Source organism: Mobula hypostoma, unplaced genomic scaffold (assembly GCF_963921235.1).
Source record: "Mobula hypostoma unplaced genomic scaffold, sMobHyp1.1 scaffold_158, whole genome shotgun sequence".
Taxonomy (NCBI): Eukaryota; Metazoa; Chordata; class Chondrichthyes; order Myliobatiformes; family Myliobatidae; genus Mobula; species Mobula hypostoma.
The window spans coordinates 110541-127977 of record NW_026948245.1 but is presented as its reverse complement, the minus strand read 5'-3'; the positions used below and the strand labels follow the sequence as shown (position 1 = coordinate 127977).

General features: G+C 44.5%; 1 protein-coding gene across 1 annotated transcript in view; it reads left to right on the top strand.

Annotated features, from left to right (window-relative positions):
- The first annotated feature begins 3971 nt into the window (after nucleotides 1–3971).
- snapc3 (small nuclear RNA activating complex, polypeptide 3) overlaps nucleotides 3972–17437 on the top strand; it is a 71112-nt gene continuing 57646 nt past the window's right edge. Inside the window, exons 1-2 of the mRNA XM_063040132.1 lie at nucleotides 3972–4236; nucleotides 16064–16141. Of these exons, the coding sequence (XP_062896202.1) occupies nucleotides 3989–4236; nucleotides 16064–16141 (326 nt within the window). The 5' untranslated portion in view covers nucleotides 3972–3988. The remainder of the gene's footprint in view (nucleotides 4237–16063; nucleotides 16142–17437) is intronic.

The following is a 17437-nucleotide window of genomic DNA, read 5'->3' as shown; positions in this document are numbered from 1 at the left end:
ATGAGGCTTTTCATTCTAGGACGAGGGAGATGTCCTCCTTTTTTAAAGAAAGGGGCTTCCCTTCCTCCACTATTAACTCTGCTCCTAAACGCATCTCCCCCATTTCACGTACATCTGCTCTCACTCCATCCTCCCGCCACCCCACTAGGAATAGGGTTCCCCTGGTCCTCACCTACCACCCCACCAGCCTCCGGGTCCAACATATTATTCTCCATAACTTCCGCCACCTCCAACGGGATCCCACCACTAAACACATCTTTCCCTCCCCCACTCTCTCTGCTTTCCGCAGGGATCGCTCCCTACGCGACTCCCTTGTCCATTCGTCCCCCCCATCCCTCCCCACTGATCTCCCTCCTGGCACTTATCTGTGTAAGCGGAACAAGTGCTACACATGCCCTTACACTTCCTCCCTTACCACCATTCAGGGCCCCAAACAGTCCTTCCAGGTGAGGCATCACTTCACCTGTGAGTCGGCTGGGGTGATATACTGCGTCCGGTGCTCCCGATGTGGCCTTTTATATATTGGTGAGACCCGACGCAGACTGGGAGACCGCTTTGCTGAACACCTACACGCTGTCCGCCAGAGAAAGCAGGATCTCCCAGTGGCCACACATTTTAATTCCACATCCCATTCCCATTCTGACATGTCTATCCACGGCCTCCTCTACTGTAAAGATGAAGCCACACTCAGGTTGGAGGAACAACACCTTATATTCCATGTGTGTAGCCTCCAACCTGATGGCATGAACATCGACTTCTCTAACTTCCGCTAATGCCCCAAGTCCCCCTCGTACCCCATCAGTTACTTATTTTTATACACACATTCTTTCTCTCACTCTCCTTTTTCTCCCTCTGTCCCTCTGAATATACCCCTTGCCCATCCTCTGGGTTCCCCCCTCCCTTGTCTTTCTTCCCCGACCTCCTGTCCCATGATCCTCTCGTATCCCTTTTGCCAATCACTTGTCCAGGTCTTGGCTCCCCCTCCTGTCTTCTTCTATCATTTTGGATCTCCTCCTCCCCCTCCAACTTTCAAATCTCCTACTCACTCTTCCTTCACTTAGTCCTGATGAAGGGTCTCGGCCTGAAACGTCGACTGCACCTCTTCCTGGAGATACTGCCTGGCCTGCTGCGTTCACCAGAAACTTTGATGTGTGTTGCTTATCTAAACAAGCCTGATGCATTTTGAAAACAAGTCCTGTGGACTGAAGTTAAAATAGAACTTTTTGGCCGCAATGAGCAAGGGTGTTTGGAGAAAAAAGGGTGCAGAATTTCATGAAAAGAACACCTCTGTTAAGCACAGGGGTGGATCGATCATGCTTTGGGCTTGTGTTGCAGCCGGTGGCACGGGGAACATTTACTGGTAGAGGGAAGAATGAATTCAATTAAATACCAGCAAATTCTGGAAGCAAACATCACACCATCTGTAAAAAAGCTGAAGATGAAAAGAGGATGGCTTCTACGACAGGATAATGATCCTAAACACACCTCAAAATCCACAAAGGACTAACTCAAGAGGTGCAAGCTGAAGGTTTTGCCGTGGCCCTCACAGTCCCCTGACCTAAACATCATCAAGAATCTGTGGATAGACCTCAAAAGAGCAGTGCATGCAAGACGGACCAAGAATCTCACAGAACTAGAAGCCTTTTGCAAGGAAGAATGGGCGAAAATCCCCCAAACAAGAATTGAAAGACTCTTAGCTGGCTAAAGAAAGCGTTTACAAGCTGTGATACTTGCCAAAGGGGGTGTTACTAAGTACTGCCATGCAGGGTGCCCAAACTTTTGCTTCAGGGCCTTTTCCTTTTTTGTTATTTTGAAACTGTAAAAGATGGAAATAAAAAAAGTTTTCTTGCTTAAAATATTAAAGAAATGTGTCATCTTTAACTTTATGCCTTTTGGAAATCAGTTCATCTTTTACTCGTTTAGCTATTCACAGTAACAGAAATTTTGACCGGGGTGCCCAAACTTTTGCATGCCATTGTATGTTCCTTGTTTTTGGAACACACTTTCCCCTTCTGCTGGCAGGACTTGTGAATGGCCTATGAACAAACCCTTCAACACTACCGACATCCCACCTCTCCCGGAAGGTCCGGGAGTCTCCCACATATTAATATTGGCTCCCTGATGCCTGCAAATTATATACAATATCACGGAAATCAATTTTTTTTGAGAGCAAGCAAGAGCGCTTGAGAGCGCGCGAGCGAACACTAGAGGGGAGAGCTGCGAGCGAGAGCGCGCCATGGCAGAGTGTTCCAAAAAAAAACATGTCACCCCAGACTACACTAAAGTGTGCCCCTGCCTAATAGGGATCAAAATAATGACAGTGTTGCTCGCTGCACTGTTTGCAACAGTGACTTTTCTATTGCCCATGGTGGGTTAAGACTGTAAAAGACATGTTGAGGTGAGTTTAACAGGTGTCATTCGTTCATTTGCATAGCTAACGTTATTTAAACTAGCTGGCTAGCAGCTAAGGAGCTACTCTACTGCAGACATCCCACCTCTCCCGGAAGTCTCCGGCAGATTGATGGTGCTACCTCCCTGAAATGAGTTTTTGCAGGGTGGGATGTCTGACACTACCTGACTATTTTATCACTACTCATTTAATTTTTAATACCTTTCTTGTTTAGTTTATAGTTTTTGTATTGCACCGTACTGTTGCTGCAAAACAAATTTCACATCAGTCATATTAAACTGAAGCCGTTCTTCATTGTTCAGTTAGTCACATTAGAACTGTTGCTCTTGCTGATTTTTAAAAAAATCACGATGAAAGTTATCAAGCAAGGAACGTGGCAAGCCGGGGGTGGGGGTGGGGGGGTGATGCAAGACTTGTATTAACGTGGCGGAATGTTTCGCTTCTGTAACCTGGATCATGTCGTGCTGTCGGCTCTTCAACACGACACGTTAACTGGTTCTTGCTCCACAGATGCTGCGACACCAGCATTTACAACAGTGTCTGTTTCAAATTCTGCATCAATATTCCAACTATATTTTAAATTGTTTTTCACTTTAATTACACCTTGGGACAGCAGGCTGAGGGTAGCAGACACCAACAGAATCAACAAACTCATTCGTAAGGCCAGTGATTTTGTGGGGATGGAACTGGACTCTCTCACGGTGGTGTCTGAAAAGACAATGTCTCCCAACCACTACATAATGTACTGGGTGGGCACAGGAGTACATTCAGCCAGAGGCTCATTCCACCGAGATGCAACACAGAACGTCATAGGAAGTCATTCCTGCCTGTGGCCATCAAACTTGGCCATAAATACTGAAGCTGTCTACAAGAAGGGTCAAAGCCGTCTCTATTTCCTGAGGAGACTGAGGTCCTTTAACATCTGTCGGACGATGCTGAGGATGTTCTACGAGTCTGTGGTGGCCACTGCTATCATGTTTGCTGTTGTGTGCTGGGGCAGCAGGCTGAGTGTGGCAGACACCAACAGAATCAACAAACTCATTCGTAAGGCCAGTGATGTTGTGGGGATGGAACTGGTCTCTCTCACGGTAGTGTCTGAAGAGAGAATGCTGTCTAATTTGCATGCCATCTTGGACAATGTCTCCCATCCACTACATAATGTACTAGTTGGGCACAGGAGTACATTCAGCCAGAGACTCATTCCACCGAGATGCAACACAGAGCGTCATAGGAAGTCATTCCTGCCTGTGGCCATCAAACTTTACAACTCCTCCCTTGGAGGGTCAGACACCCTGAGCCAATAGGCTGGTCCTGGACTTATTCCTGGCATAATTTATATATTACTATTTAACTATTTATTACTATTTATTATTTATGGTGCGACTGTAACGAAAACCAATTTCCCCCGGGATCAATAAACTATGACTATGACTCTGACCAAAACGCAGCCACGAGTTTTCAAAGGAAAAGCGTCATCAGCGGATCCTGGCGCGGTTGGATGACGCAATCGTTTCCAGGGAGACAGTTGAATTCCCACAATCCTTTGTGTTCCACTCCACATTCCAACCAAATCAAAACATGGCGGCAGGGTCGAGCCAGGTCAGCACCGGCTCGGTCTCGGTTTTCAACACCGCTCCTGACTATGAGTTGACAGACATAAATACAAAATCTTTCAACGTCGGTTCCTTCGGCAGTCTGTGGCGAGAGAAACTGAAGAAGATGGATCTAGCACTGGATAATAACGAGGAAGTGGAGATGGGGCAGCAGATGGTTGACGAGCTGGGCCTCCCGATGGACATGGTGGAAGAACTGCAGATGGTGTGCGGGTGAGAGCGGGATCCAAACACAGGGCTAGGGTGACTGGAGAGTGAATGGTAATAACACTGTTGATTTGGTGTGATAGAACTTAAGATGTGGGAGCGAACTCAGGATAGTGCACAGAAACATCCTTTCGGTCTAAAATGTCTATTGACTGCCATCTGTCTGTACAAAGTCCACATCGCTTTACATGAAACCTTCTTCTCAGATTTGCTTCTACGAACATCCCCTGGCAGCGTCTTCCAGACATCTGCCACCCTCTGAAAAACCAGCTCGTAGATCACTTTTAAACTTGCCTACTCTCGCCTTAAATATGGGCAAAATATTTCAGTCCTGGGTAAAAGACTCTCAGTTTATATACTTACATCATGTTGGCTTTCAACCTCGTATGCTCCAGTCAAAGCCATCCAAGTGACACACACAACAAACTGGAGGAACTCAGCAGGCCAGGCAGCATCTATGGAAAAGAGTACAGTCGACATTGTGGGCTGAGATCCTGCATCAGGACCGTTTACCCAAATATAGTTAATAGTTTCAAATACAAACAGCATTTGTCATTGGTGTCGTCATTGGAGACTCTATAGTCAGGGGAGCAGACAGGAGATTTTGTGGACGTGAGAAAGACACCCGCATGGTTTGTTGCCTCCTGGATGCCAGGGTCCGGGATGTCTCTGACCGGGTGCACGACATCCTGGTATGAGAGGGAAAGCAACCAAAAGTCGTGATACATGTTGGGACCAATGACATAGGCAGGAAGAGGGATGAGGTCCTGAAGTGTGAGTTTCGCGAACTAGGCAGAAGGCTGAAGAACAGGACCTCAAGGGTGGCATTCTCAGGATCGCTGCCAGTGCTACGTGACAGTGATGGTAAGAATTGGAGGGGATGGCAGTTGAATGCATGGCTGAGGAGTTGGTGCAGGGAGCAGGGTTTTAGATTTTTGGATCATTGGGATCTCTTCTGGTGAAGGTGGGACCTGTACAGATTGGATGGGTTGCACCTGAACTCAAGGGGGAGCGATATCCTTGCAGGTAGGCTTGCTAGCATGGTTCGGGAGGGTTTAAACTAATTTGCGAGGGGGATGGGACCCAGAGCGATAGAGCAGTGGAAGAAGTGCATGGAGTAAAGCCAGATCTAACATATAGAGAGGGTTTGAGGAAAGAGAAGCAGAATAAACGGTGTAAAGACAGTAAGGTAGAAGGGCTGAAATGCATGTACCTCAATGCAAGAAGCATCAGGAACAATGGTGATGAACTGAGAGCTTGAATACATACATGGAATTATGATGTGTTGGCCATTACAGAGACTTGGCTGGCATCAGGGCAGGAATGGATTCTCAATATTCCTGGATTTCAGTGCATTAAAAGGGATAGAGAGGGGGGAAAAGGGAGGAGGGGTGGCATTACTGGTCAGGGATACTATTACAGCTACAGAAAGGGTGGGTAATGTAGCAGGATCCTCTTTTGAGTCAGTATGGGTGGAAGTCAGGAACAGGAAGGGAGCAGTTACTCTGTTGGGGGTATTCTGTAGGCCCCCTGGTAGCAGCAGAGATACAGAGGAGCAGATTGGGAGGCAGATTTTGGAAAGGTGCAAAAGTAACAGGGTTGTTATCATGAGTGACTTTAACTTCCCTAATATTGATTGGCACCTGATTAGTTCCAAGGGTTTAGATGGGGCAGAGTTTGTTAAGTGTGTCCAGGACGGATTCCTGTCACAGTATGTGGACAGGCCGACGAGGGGGAATGCCATACTAGATCTAGTACTAGGTAATGAACTGGGTCAGGTCACAGATCTCTCTGTGGGTGTGCATCTGGGGGACAGTGACCACCACTCTCTGGCCTTTATAATTATCGTGGAAAAGGATAGAATCAGAGAGGACGGGAAAATTTTTAATTGGGCAAGGTAGAACTAGCGGGTGTGAATTGGGATGATGTTTTTGCAGGGAAATGTACTATGGACATGTGGTCGATGTTTAGAGACCTCTTGCAGGATGTTAGGGATAAATTTGTCCCGGTGAGGAAGATAAAGAATGGTAGGGTGAAGGAACCATGGGTGACAAGTAAGGTGGAAAATCTAGTCAGGTGGAAGAAGGCAGCATACATGAGGTTTAGGAAGTAAGGACCAGATGGGTCTATTAAGGAATATAAGGAAGCAAGAAAGGAGCTTAAGAAGAGGCTGAGAAGAGCAAGAAGGGGGCATGAGAAGGCCTTGGTGAGTAGGGTAAAGGAAAACCCCAAGGCATTTTTCAATTATGTGAAGAAAAGAAGGATGACAGGAGTGAAGGTAGGACCGACTAGAGAGAAAGGTGGGAAGATGTGCCTGGCGGCTGTGGAAGTGAGCGAGGTCCTCAGTGAATACTTTTCTTCGGTATTCACCAATGAGAGGGAACTTGATGACGGTGAGGTCAATATGAGTGAGGTTGATGTTCTGGAGCATGTTGATATTAAGGAAGAGGAGGTTTTGGAGTTGTTAAAATACATTAGGACGGATAAGTCCCTGGGGCCTGACGGAATATTCCCCAGGCTGCTCCACGAGGCGAGGGAAGAGATTGCTGAGCCTCTGGCTGGGATCTTTATGTCCTCGTTGTCCCCGGGAATGGTACCGGAGGATTGAAGGGAGGCGAATGTTGTCCCCTTGTTCAAAAAAGGTAGTAGGGATAGTCCAGGTAATTATTGACCAGTGAGCCTTGCATCTGTGGTGGGAAAGCTGTTGGAAAAGATTCTTAGAGATAGGATCTCTGGGCATTTGGAGAATCATGGTCTGATCAGGGACAGTCAGCATGGCTTTGTGAAGGGTAGATCGTGTCTAATAAGCCTGATAGAGTTCTTTGAGGAGGTGACCAGGCATATAGATGAGAGTAGTGCAGTGGATGTGATCTACATGGATTTTAGTATGGCATTTGACAAGATTCCACACAGTAGGCTTATTCAGAAAGTCAGAAGGCATGGGATCCAGGGAAGTTTGGCCAGGTGGATTCAGAATTGGCTTGCCTGCAGAAGGCAGAGGGTGGTGGTGGAGGGAGTACATTCAGATTGGAGGATTGTGACTAGTGGTGTCCCACAAGGATCTGTTCTGGGACCTCTACTTTTTGTGATTTTTATTAACAACCTGGATGTGGGGGTAGAAAGGTGGGTTGGCAAGTTTGCAGACGACAGAAAGGTTGGTGATGTTGTAGCTAGTGTAGAGGATTGTCAAAGATTGCAGAGACATTGATAGGATGCAGAAGTGGGCTGAGAAGTGGCAGATGGAGTTCAACCTGGAGAAGTGTGAGGTGGTACACTTTGGAAGGACAAACTCCAAGGCAGAGTACAAAGTAAATGGCAGGATACTTGGTAATGTGGAGGAGCAGAGGGATCTGGGGGTACATGTCCACAGATCCCTGAAAGTTGCCTCACAGGTAGATAGGGTAGTTAAGAAAGCTTATGGGGTGTTAGCTTTCATAAGTCGAGGGAGAGAGTTTAAGAGTCGCGATGTAATGATGCAGCTCTATAAAACACTGGTTAGGCCACACTTGGAGTACTGTGTCCAGTTCTGGTTGCCTCACTATAGGAAGGATGTGGAAGCATTGGAAAGGGTACAGAGGAGATTTACCAGGATGCTGCCTGGTTTAGAGAGTATGCATTATGATCAGAGATTAAGGGAGCTCTGGCTTTACTCTTTGGAGAGAAGAAGGATGAGAGGAGACATGATAGAGGTGTACAAGATAATAAGAGGAATAGATAGAGTGGATAGCCAGCGCCTCTTCCCCAGGGCACCACTGCTCAATACAGAGGACATGGCTTTAAGGTAAGAGGTGGGAAGTTCAAGGGGGATATTAGAGGAACGTTTTTTACTCAGAGAGTGGTTGGTGCGTGGAATACACTGCCTGAGTCAGTGGTGGAGGCAGATACACTAGTGAAGTTTAAGAGACTACTAGACAGGTATATGGAGGAATTTAAGGTGGGGGGTTATATGGGAGGCAGGGTTTGAGGGTCGGCACAACATTGTGGGCCGAAGGGCCTGTACTGTGCTGTACTATTCTACGTATTCCTAGTGAGCCACTTCAATATCCCTGTAATGTAGCACAGCACAGTAATCTAAAAGTGGCCTAATCAAAGTTTTTTACAGCTGTAATGTACTTCTATAATAAGTCCTGACTGATGAAGGAAAGCATGCCCCAGTGTATCTACTCATCTTGCATTTTCATGGACGCACCCAAATTTCCCTCTCTATATCAATAACCCTAGTTGAATTTTATGCTTTTGTTTTACATTTGACCTCCCAAAATTCAACACGTTACACTTGTCCAGATTGAACTCTTTTGTCATTTGTCTGCTCAAGTGACCAATATGGCTGTTGTATCCATTGGACTTTGCCCATCCCATGCAGTGCCACACAGAATTCACCCATTTGGTCTTCTGAGGTGCACTGTTTTCTCTCCCTACTCCTGTTTCCTTAATATTGTGATAAAATCTCTATGGATTCTCTATATTTTTTGCCAAAGAGGCTTCATAGCCTTCTGATTTCCTCCTTGAGTACATTCCTTTATCCCCATACTCCTCCAGGGATTCACTGATCCTGGCTGCTTGTAGCTGACCTGTAGATTTCAAAGGCGGGGGGGGGCGGTGGGATGGTGGGAGGTGAAGAAGAAGGAAGAATGAAGTAAAGAGCCAGGAAGTTGACTGGCGAAAGAGATACAGGGCTGGGGGGGGGGGGGTTCTGATCAAAGAAGACAGAAGGCCATGGGGAGAAAAAGGGGAAGGAGCACCAGAGGGAGGCGATCGGCAGGCAAGGAGATAAGGTGGGAGGGAAAAAGAGATGGTGAAGGGGGAGGGGCATTATCGTAAGTTAGAGAAGTCGATGTTCATGCCATCAGGTTGGAGGCTACCCAGATGGAATATAAGGTGTTGTTCCTCCAACCTGAGTGTGGCTCAATCACAACAGTGGAGAAGGCCCTGGATGAACATGTCAGAATGGGAATGGAATGTGAAGTGGAATTAAAATGCCACTGGGAGATCCTGCTTTTTCTGGCGGACCGAGCGTAGATGCTCAGTGAAGTGGTCTCATTGCTATATATGAGGTCACACAGGGAGCACCGGACACAATATATGACCCCAACACTCACAGGTGAAGTGTTGCCTCACCTGGAAGGACGGTTTGGGGCCCTGAATGGTAGTGAGGGAGGAAGTGTAGGGGCAGTTGTAGCACTTGTTTCACTTGCAACAGTAAGTGCCAGGAGGGAGATCAGTGGGGAGGGATGAATGGACAAGGGAGTCATGTAGGGAGCGATCCCTGCGGAAAGCAGAAAGTGGAGGGGGGGTGGGGAGATGTGCTTGACGGTGGGATCCCGTTGGAGATGGCGTAAGTTGCGGAGAATTATGTGCTGGATGCTGAGGCTGCTGGGGTGGTAGGTGAGGACAAGAGGAACCCTATCCCTGATGGGGTGTGCACATTGGAAGAGGTGTGGTTGAGGGCAGCGTTAATGGTGGGAGAAGGGAAGCCCCTTTCTTTGAAGAAGGAGGACATCTCCTTTGTTCTGGAATGAAAAGCTTTACCCTGAGAGCAAATGTGGCAGAGATGGAGGAATTAAGAAAAGGGATGGCATTTTTACAAGTAACAGGCTGGTAGTCCAGGTAGCTGTGAGAGTCCGTGTTCCTCCAGCTGTGAGAGTCCTGGGTTTGCAATAGACATCAGTAGACAAGTTAAAGGGGAGGGAGGTGTCAGAAATGGACCAGGTAAATTAGAGGGCAGGGTGGAAGTTGGAGGCAAAGTGGATGAAGTCTATGAGTTCAGCATGGGCGCAGGAAGCAGCACCAATGCGGTCGTCGATGTGATGTAGGAAAAGTGGTGGATGGTCACCAGTGTTTGCTTGGAATATAGACTGTTCCACGTAGCCATCAAACAGGAAGGCATAGCTGGGACCCATTTCAAGTGTCCATGGCTACGTATTTTGTTTGAAGGAAGTGGGAAGAGCCAACGGAGAAATTATTTGGAGTGAGGACAAATTCTACTAGCCGGAGGAGAGTGGTGGTAGAGGGGAACCTACCAGCTTATAGTTCCTTTGCTTTGAAACAACCTACTCCAAAGAAACTTAGCAATCTACTGTTTCATATTGTCAAAATCTCCATTTAGAACTTAAACCTATTGATTAGTTCTGTCCCTTTCCATAACTGTCTTAAAACTAATAGAAGTGAGGTAATGGGTCCCAAAGTGCCTCCTTACTGTCACCACAGTCACTTGTCCTGTTCTATTACCCTAAAGTAGGTTGAGCTATGCTTTTCTAGGGCCCACTATATATTGTCCAAGGAAACTTCCCTGAATGCGATCAACAAATTTCACCCCATCTAAGCCCTAAATAGTACGACAGTCACGGTATATGTTAGAGAACCTAAACCCTATTATTCTTGCAATACTCCACAGTCTCACTACAATTTTACTCCTCTAATTCCTGTTGACTATTTGGGGGCCCATAGTAGAACCCCAGCAAAGTGATTATCTGCTTCTTACTCACAGGTTCAGCTATAGATCCTCATTGGATGATCCATCGGTAATTTCATCTGTGTGCTACTGTGCCAATCCCCTTAATCAAAAATACAATTTCCCACCCCCTCCCGCTTCTACGCTACCTAAAGCACTTGTACCCTGGAACATTAAGCAGCCAGTCCTATTCCTTCCATAGCCATTTTCTATAATGCCAATAATACCACAGTCCCATGAAGGTATCCAAACCCTAAATTCACCCACGATACCTGTCAGACCTCTTGTATTGAAGTAAGTGCATATAGTTCACTTGGCTTTCCTGGCTTCCTGCTGTTTTTCTGCCTGTCATGTATACTCAGCTTGCTGTCACTGACTGTCATTTTCCAACCTCATCCCAATGGGTCTTATTATCTCCCGACGTGCAACACCTCAGATTAAACTCCCGCTGTTTCTCCATTCGTACCTATAACCGAACAATTTCTGCTGTATCACTTGTCAGATGACTACACCATCCACAGCTCCACCAATATGCATCATCTGCAAACTTACTAACCCACCCATCTACAGTACTGGGCAAAAGTCTTTGTATATACATATTGTTTTAGCTGTTTGTTTTGTCTTCCGCATTATCAGTTGAAATGAGCAAATCTTAGATTTTGAAACATTCATTTTAGAAAAAATTAATTGCTGCAGAAAAATGTATTTCATTAAAGAAAGTAATATGAAGTAATAGACCACTTCAAATAGAAACTTGATTACTTTGTAGATATCTAGCCCAGTGCAGGATTAAACAAGTGTTAATGATCAATGACATAACGAGTTGAATGAACTAAACTGATTAACAGAAACAAACAGATATAGAAGGAATCAAACTGAGTGAAGGACTACACAAACTAAAAGCCGAGGGTGTGGCAGATGTGACACTTTAACCTTCAAACCATCGATTCTTACACCATGGCAAGAGTGAGCATAGCAACAAGACACAAGGTAGTCATCCTGCATCAGTAAGATCTCTCCCAAACAGAAATTTCACGTCAGTCAGGAGTATCAAGATGCTGTTCAAACTCTTCCAAAGAAGCATAAAGAAATGGGCCAAGAACCTGAGCGCAGCAGATGAGAGATATCAAACACATTCCTCTAAATCAAAGGGTCCAGCACTGCCGTCAGCTCTGAACTCACCTAACCACTGGAATTCAAGCATAACCCTCTACAGTCGAAGAAGTTCTATGAGAAGTGATCTTTATAGAAGAGTTGCTACTGAAAAAACATTCCTCAGAAGTGGAAACGAAGCCATAAGACTCATCTGCGCACAAAAGCAAGGGCTTGGGTGCTGAACAATGGCAGCAAGTGCTCTGCACTGACGTGTCAAAATTTGACATCTTTTACTGAAACAGGAGGTAGTTTGTCCGTGCAATAGCTGGAGAGTGCTACATGGATGACTGTCTGCAGCCAGCAGTGAAGCATGGTGGTGTTACCCTGCAGGTTTGGGGCTACATTTCTGCAAGTGGAGTTGGTCGTCTGGACAGGATTGATGGAATCCTCAATGCTGAGAAGCACTGTCAGGTTCTCATCCATCATGTAATACCATCAGGGAGGTGTCTGATCGGTCTCAGCTTCATTCTGCAGAAGGACAATGATCCTAAACACATGGCCAGGGTCAGAAAGAACTGTCTTCAGCGAAAAGAAGAACGAGGAGTTCAGCAACTGGCTTCCACAGAGCCCTGATCTCAGTATCATCGAGGCTGTCTGGGATTAGCTGGAGAGACAACCAAAGTCTGCAGAAGAACTGTGGTAAGTTCTCCAAGATGCTTGGAACAACCGGCCAGCACATTTTCATATAAAACTGCACGACAGTGTACCTAAGAGGATTGAAGAAGTTTTAAAGGCGAAGGAAGGCCACACTAAATATTGATCTGATTTAGTTATTTACTGTTTACTGCTCTTCAGAGTAAATTCTTTGATGTTTAGAAACTTTTCATTATTTTGAAAGCATCTTTGCTTTACAATTTTTTTACATGTGCCTAAGACTTTTGCACAGTACTGTATATATTAAGTCATGTTACGTGAACACATCACAAACAATAGAGGCCCTAGCACCAGTCCCTGTGGAACATCCTGGTTATGGACCTTCAGGCAGAATAACACCCTTCCACCACAATCTTCTGTCTTCTATGGGCAAGGCATTTCTGAATTCAAGCTACCAACTCATGGATCCCATGTCGCTTGGCCTTCTGAATCCCCATACGATACCTATTCAAATGCCTCAATGAAATCCAATGCCCAACCATCTTCAGCTTAAAAAACATGTGGAAACCCCACGTAAAACTTGCTGACAAACTCTAGTCATTTCATGTTTATCCAATTATGTGTAAATCCTACCCTTAAGTATCTTCTCCAGTAGTTTTCCAAACACTGATGAGGTTCTCACTGGCCTATAATTTCTTGGATTATCCCCATTTTTATTTTACAAAGGAACAACATTGTTTATTTTCCAGTCCTCCAGATCCTTGCCTGTTGTTAGTGAGGATACAAAGATCCCTGTAAAGGCCCCAGCAGTCACCTCTCTTGCCTCTGAGTAACCAGGATATGTCCCATAGGGGACTGATTCCACTTTGATGCTCTTCAAAGGACCAAGACCAAGCAGCAACTCCTTCCAGATCTAACAATGGCCTGCCACGTTAGTATTCTTCACACTGGGCTCCCTATCTTCCTTGTCCTTCTTGGTGAATACTGATGCAAGGTACTTTTCAGCACCTCATCCTCCACACCCTTTGACTCCAAGCATAAATTCCCTCCTTTATTCTTTCCCTATATATCCTTGTTTTAATGTAAATACAAAATGCCACTTTAACCCTGTAGTTCCCGGTGATCTATCATAGCTCTTTTGCCTTCTTAATCACCTGCCTGAGCTCTTTCCTGCTGTCTCTGTATTCCTTAAGGACCATATCTGATTTTAGCTTCCCAAACCTTGCATACGCTTCTTTTCTCTTTGACTAAATTCGTAACTGCTCTTGTTAGCCAAGGTTCAGTTATCCTGCCATATTTGCCCATTCACATTAATGGACCATGCAAATCCTGAGCTCTGACCAACTGGTCAGACCAACCAGCCCTCTACATGAGAGCTGTGGACATGCCAATAACTGCTGTTCCCAACTAACACTTCCCAGTTCCTGTTTAATAATGTTGTAATTTGGTCTCTCCTAATGTAGTACTTTCTCACAAGGCCCAGACTAATAACTAATTTGCAACTTATGGGGTTGTGGGCATTTTCTACATGTTCCCCCATGACTTGTTTAGGCTCATTTCACAAAACAAGATCCCGTTGGTCCACTTTGTTTCATGAAACCATTTTGAATACACAATAGAAATTCTGCTCCATCGAAACCTCTTGCACTAAGGAAATCCCAGTTAAAATAGTGGAAGTTGTAGTCACCCTCTACGACAAACCTGTTACTTTTTACATCTTTCCATAATCAGTCTACATATCTCTTTCTCTTTCTCCTGCTGGCTCTTGGGAGGCATATAGTATAGCCAAATCTAATGGAGTTATACTGTATTATTAATTGAACATTTGTTTTGAGCTCTACCAATATTGCCCCAGTGGATGAGTCCACCTACGTCCTCTTTGAGTGCATCTGTGAATTTGTTCTCCCTCTCTATCTCTGTCATGTAAAACATACAGAGTGTTGAGCTGCCAGTCTGTTGCTCTTTCAACCAAGTCTCCGTAATTGGCACAGCAAAAATTTCAAGTACTGATCCACAGCTATGGGTCATCTATTTTACCCATAATACTTCATGCATTAAAATGAACACTCTTCAGACTATCAGTCATTAATCTAGCACATTTTGTCCTTCCATTTAAATGTTCTCACCATACTGTCTACCTTCACCATACTATCTTCCTTCCACTCAGTCCCTCCGCTTGCTGTTTTGTGTCCTGTGCTGCTGCGTGCTAGTCCCATTCAGTACCCTCTTGTACTGGTCATATCTGCCCTGGAATGGAGCCCAATGATCTATATGTCTGAACCCCTCCCTCTTGCACCAGTCCTTTAACCAACCACTGAACTTTGCTCTCTTTCTATTTCTTCATCAGATTGCTGCATGGGAACTAATCCTGAGATTACAACCTTGTAAACTAGTTTTTACTATGTATTTCCTGAAAATCACTTTGCAGGATCTCTTCTGCTTTCCAGCCTATATCAACAATACTAGTAATGACCATGGCCTTTGGTGGCAACTGGGAAAGTGTGCTGATAGTCTGAGTGGAGCAATTGATAAGGTTGCTTGGAATGAAAGGAAGTTATCAAAAGGTCATAGCTCTGGTAGGATTTCCAGTTAGAGAATACCAATATGATTGTTGAGGTGGTGGGTGTTGTATGAGTTGATCAGCGGGAGAGTAAGTTACAATAATATTTCTATTTCTCAGCACAGAAATTGGCAAATCTTTTGGGTTCCCAAAAATTGAAAATGGAAATATTCAATAGATCATGAAGAGAGTTAATGCTTCTGTTCTTATAAGAGTAGAATTGGCCTACCAATACTTGAAGAATAAAAATTAATCTCAATTATTTAGCCTCCACTAAATAGGATTTTAGGAATCCCGTACTTTTTCAGTCTTTAGTAATGTTAGTAGATTACTGGTATTGAAACTTGGAAGTAGTGATGATTGAATGAAACTACTTTTATTATCAGATGTAAGTATGATTGGTAATCAGGATAATAACTAAATTAACTGAATGCAGAAATGTTTGCTATGTTTCGCAATAGAATGATACAAAAACTGAAATGGGAGGGAAATACTCATGAAGAATCAATTAAAAGAGAAAGATCTTTTCTGCTTCGTGTTTTTTTAACAAATGATGTCAATGATAAATTTCACTGTTAACTTTCTATGGGAACAGATTGTTGTCTCCCTTAAAGCGTTCTACAACAAATCTCTGATAATCCACCATGATTTGGACATTAGTACCAGGCCAAATTAATTTTAATCAGAGTTTCCTAATGGGTGGGTAGATTACCAGTCTGTTACTGTGCTACTTTATCCCATAAAATTAAATTTTGCCATTCGTTGGTGCTTGCCCTGCTAATCACAAACATTGGAGACAAAATAAAGATTCCTTGTATTCCAGAAAACGAGTATGATCTAATTTGGCAATATCCTTCAAAGTACAGTAGCATGGTGTTACCTTTTTTCAGTAAGTTTATGAGAAGGCTGTTTAACTCACGTTGGAGATCACCTGTCTCACTCACTCCCAGTTTCCTCAATCAGGACAAATTTCAAAACAGTTGTTATCTCAACAGGACATAACTAATAGAGTTTCCATTAGTAGTTTTGTATTTGGAATGACTTACTTGTAATATTTTGTTTCTTTTGAACAGCATAGATACGCTGGATTGCTCAGAGAAGACACCCAGTACAGATGTCATTCCACAAGATACAGATTTGATCACATTACAGTATGTTTGAGTTTACTTTTTAGTGTTTAAAAACATTAGTAATTCTAACTATTGACTTGGAGGAAATCTTCAATCCTAACATGGTGAAGGAAATTGAGGGCAAATGTTTAATATCCATGCATTCTTAAGAGTCGGGGAGCCAAGTTAGCCATTCTTTCTACAAACCCCATTTCCAGAAAAGTTGGGATATTTTCCAAAATGCAATAAAAACAAAAATCTGTGATATGTTAATTCACGTGAACCTTTATTTAACTGACAAAAGTACAAAGAAAGATTTTCAATAGTTGTACTGACCAACTTAATTGTATTTTGTAAATATACACAAATTTAGAATTTGATGGCTGCAACACACTCAACAAAAGTTGGGACAGAGTTAAAATAAGATTGAAAAGTGCACAGAATATTCAAATAACACCAGTTTGGAAGACTCCACATTAAGCAGGCTAATTGGTAGCAGGTGAGGTATCATGACTGCGTATAAAAGTAGCGTCCATCAAAGGCTCAGTCTTTGCAAGCAAGGATGGGTCGTGGCTCACCCCTTTGAGCTAAAATTTGTGAGAGAATTGTAAGTCAGTTCAAAAGGAACATCTCTCAACGCCAGATTGCAGAGAATTTAGGTCTTTGTGTGCTTAGTGTGCTTGCAACACTGTGTGTCCGACAGAGTGATCAGCAGCACTGGGGCTCCACAGGGGACTGTCTTGTCTCCCTTTCTCTTCACCATTTACACTTGGGACTTCAACTACTGCACAGAGTCTTGTCATCTTCAGAAGTTTTCGGATGACTGTGCCATAGTTGGATGCATCAGCAAGGGAGATGAGGCTGAGTACAGGGCTACAGTAGGAAACTTTGTCACATGGGGTAAGCCAAATTATCTGCAGCTTAATGTAAAAAAGACTAAGGAGCTGGTGGTAGACCTGAGGAGAGCTAAGGTACCGGTGACCCCTGTTTCCATCCAGGGGGTCAGTGTGGACATGGTGGAGGATTACAAATACCTGGGGATATGAATTGACAATGAACTAGACTGGTCAAAGAACACTGAGGCTGTCTACAAGAAGGGTCAGAGCCGTCTCTATTTCCTGAGGAGACTGAGGTCCTTTAACATCTGCTGGACGATGCTGAGGATGTTCTACGAGTCTGTGGTGGCCAGTGCTATCATGTTTGCTGTTGTGTGCTGGGGCAGCAGGCTGAGGGTAGCAGACACCAACAGAATCAACAAACTCATTCGTAAGGCCAGTGATGTTGTGGGGATGGAACTGGACTCTCTGACGGTGGTGTCTGAAAAGAGGATGCTCTCTA